This window comes from Limulus polyphemus, unplaced genomic scaffold (genome assembly GCF_000517525.1).
Source record: "Limulus polyphemus unplaced genomic scaffold, Limulus_polyphemus-2.1.2 Scaffold2248, whole genome shotgun sequence".
Classification (NCBI taxonomy): Eukaryota; Metazoa; Arthropoda; class Merostomata; order Xiphosura; family Limulidae; genus Limulus; species Limulus polyphemus.
In genome coordinates this window covers 101,081-103,018 of record NW_013667858.1, presented here as the reverse complement: position 1 = coordinate 103,018, position 1,938 = coordinate 101,081, and the positions used below count along the sequence as shown (strand labels likewise).

Genomic DNA, 1,938 nt, shown 5'->3' with positions numbered 1-1,938 from the left:
TATATATATATATATATATATATATATATATATGTAATCTACTCCTATAAAAAAAGAGTAAGAGTAGGAAACCGATGTCATTGTTACAGTGAACGCCCTGCTTTTAGTTTATATCTGACAGCTTCTTTCCATTTTCACCAGTGGGTTATTTCTATTGTTTTCGCAAAGTCGTTAAACTGTTCAAAATTTAGTCTAATAAAATTAGACCTAGCACTCTTACCTTTATCATTCGAGCATCTCAATACCTCTCGGTTTAACGAAAAAGCTAAAAGCGCCTTACGCTTCTCTTCTGAAATTTTCTTAGAAGTGACTCGCCCTCTCACGGTTATATTTCTCGACGTGCGAAAATATCATCAATTTAATAATCATTATTTTGCAGTAACGTTTTGAACAATGAAACGTATATTATATGTTGATTATTTGAATAATTTAGAAGCATATTCGAAAAAAATCGAAGAATTTTCGCAGAAATCGTGTTATACAGTCGAAAACCGCCACTCCGTTGGCTTGAAGCAATTCTTAAATAAACAATTTTGCAGAATTATCTTGACATCATAAATTCCATGTAGTTATTCTTAACTTTTAAAAATTTAGCCTTTGACAGTCGAATGAATGTATTTCTTTAATATATTTTATCACAACAATTAACGTGTTATTTTGAGGAAAAGTTTATTTTTACTTCCATAACATAATATGATACGGAAATGGATATTAAATAAAAAAAAGGTAGAAACGTCTGTACATAAAAAATCAGCTAACCTGTTACACTGAAAGTGTAAATTAATGTAAAAAACTAGCATGTGACAAAGAAAACCCATAATGAAAAATATTATATTGCTGTAACGGTTTCTGTCATTCGGCGAGTTCTTTTTATTATTTGGTAAAAATAAGCAAAAGTCCAGTCCACTTAACCAAATAGAAAAGGTTTTATTAATTCTACCACAAGTTCTATAAGCTCACCCACAAATAAATCTAAACAATCACTTACTTGTTAAATTTCATCTCATAAATATAAGACGCAGGCTCAAAACTGCTAAGTAATAGATTTATTAACTAACTAAAACTCTCTAGTGTTGTTATTGTTATAAGCTATATTTTTAAATGTACGTTTCGTAAATGATGGCGTTAAAATAGGCCTAGAACTATCTAAGTATTTGTGCCAGCTAGATTATAAATACATGATAGTTGTGTCAAGTGTAAAGTGAGTTAAAAGTTAGTGAAGGATACAGTTAAGAGCGTACAAGGTTATTTGAAGATATAGAGCTATTTTTGTGAAGTATTTGGATTTGTGTTTACTATTGCGCTTATAAAGTTACTTTGTACAAGTATGTTGATTTTACGTTAGTCTTAGTATTGTTAGAGAAGTTTTGTAATGTAGGCCTACACCATGTTACGACAATGTACAAGTGTTCAAGATTGAAGAAATGTTAAGGATAAAATAAAATAATTTATTATCCTCACGTTGACTGAATGTTGAGTTATCCAGTTTTACTAGTTAATTGAAAAGAACCTGCCGATGAAAGAACAGCATTACAACTATATTATTACTATATTTTCCTCTCAAAATATTTAGAAAATTTAGGAGTAAGGTGAAATTTACAGTCTCAGGAAATTACTAAGCCTCACACATCGTCACTCCATCATGACAAAGCTCCCTCAAGCAAAAAATACAAAGCGTCTAACTTAAACTCAGAGGGGTATTTAATGTCAGAGCAGTGCACCAAGATGCTCCTCATCTTATGGGCCCCCAAAGTAATCTAAAAAAACCCTTAAATTTCTATATTTACAGCTGATCAGTACGGACGGGTTCCCTAAGAAAATTGCACCAAGTAGTTTGAAGTGTCAAATACGCCAGTGCTTAAACTATTAAAACATATTCACAACACTACCTCCTCCATGGATCATGAAAACCAAACTTTAGCGATACAAGTCCTTTCT

The 1,938-nt window shown here is 31.3% G+C and overlaps 1 protein-coding gene across 2 annotated transcripts in view; it reads right to left on the bottom strand.

Moving 5' to 3' along the window:
- The window catches only part of LOC106466403 (heterogeneous nuclear ribonucleoprotein L-like), a 27,703-nt gene extending 27,394 nt beyond the window's left edge, over positions 1 to 309 (bottom strand). The window contains exon 1 of one of the 2 annotated variants that reach the window (XM_013926690.2): positions 221 to 309. In XM_013926690.2, the coding sequence (XP_013782144.1) occupies positions 221 to 229 (9 nt within the window). In that variant the 5' untranslated portion in view covers positions 230 to 309. The remainder of the gene's footprint in view (positions 1 to 220) is intronic. The other variant, XM_022394400.1, reaches the window with a different exon arrangement.
- Positions 310 to 1,938: the final 1,629 nt, after the last annotated feature.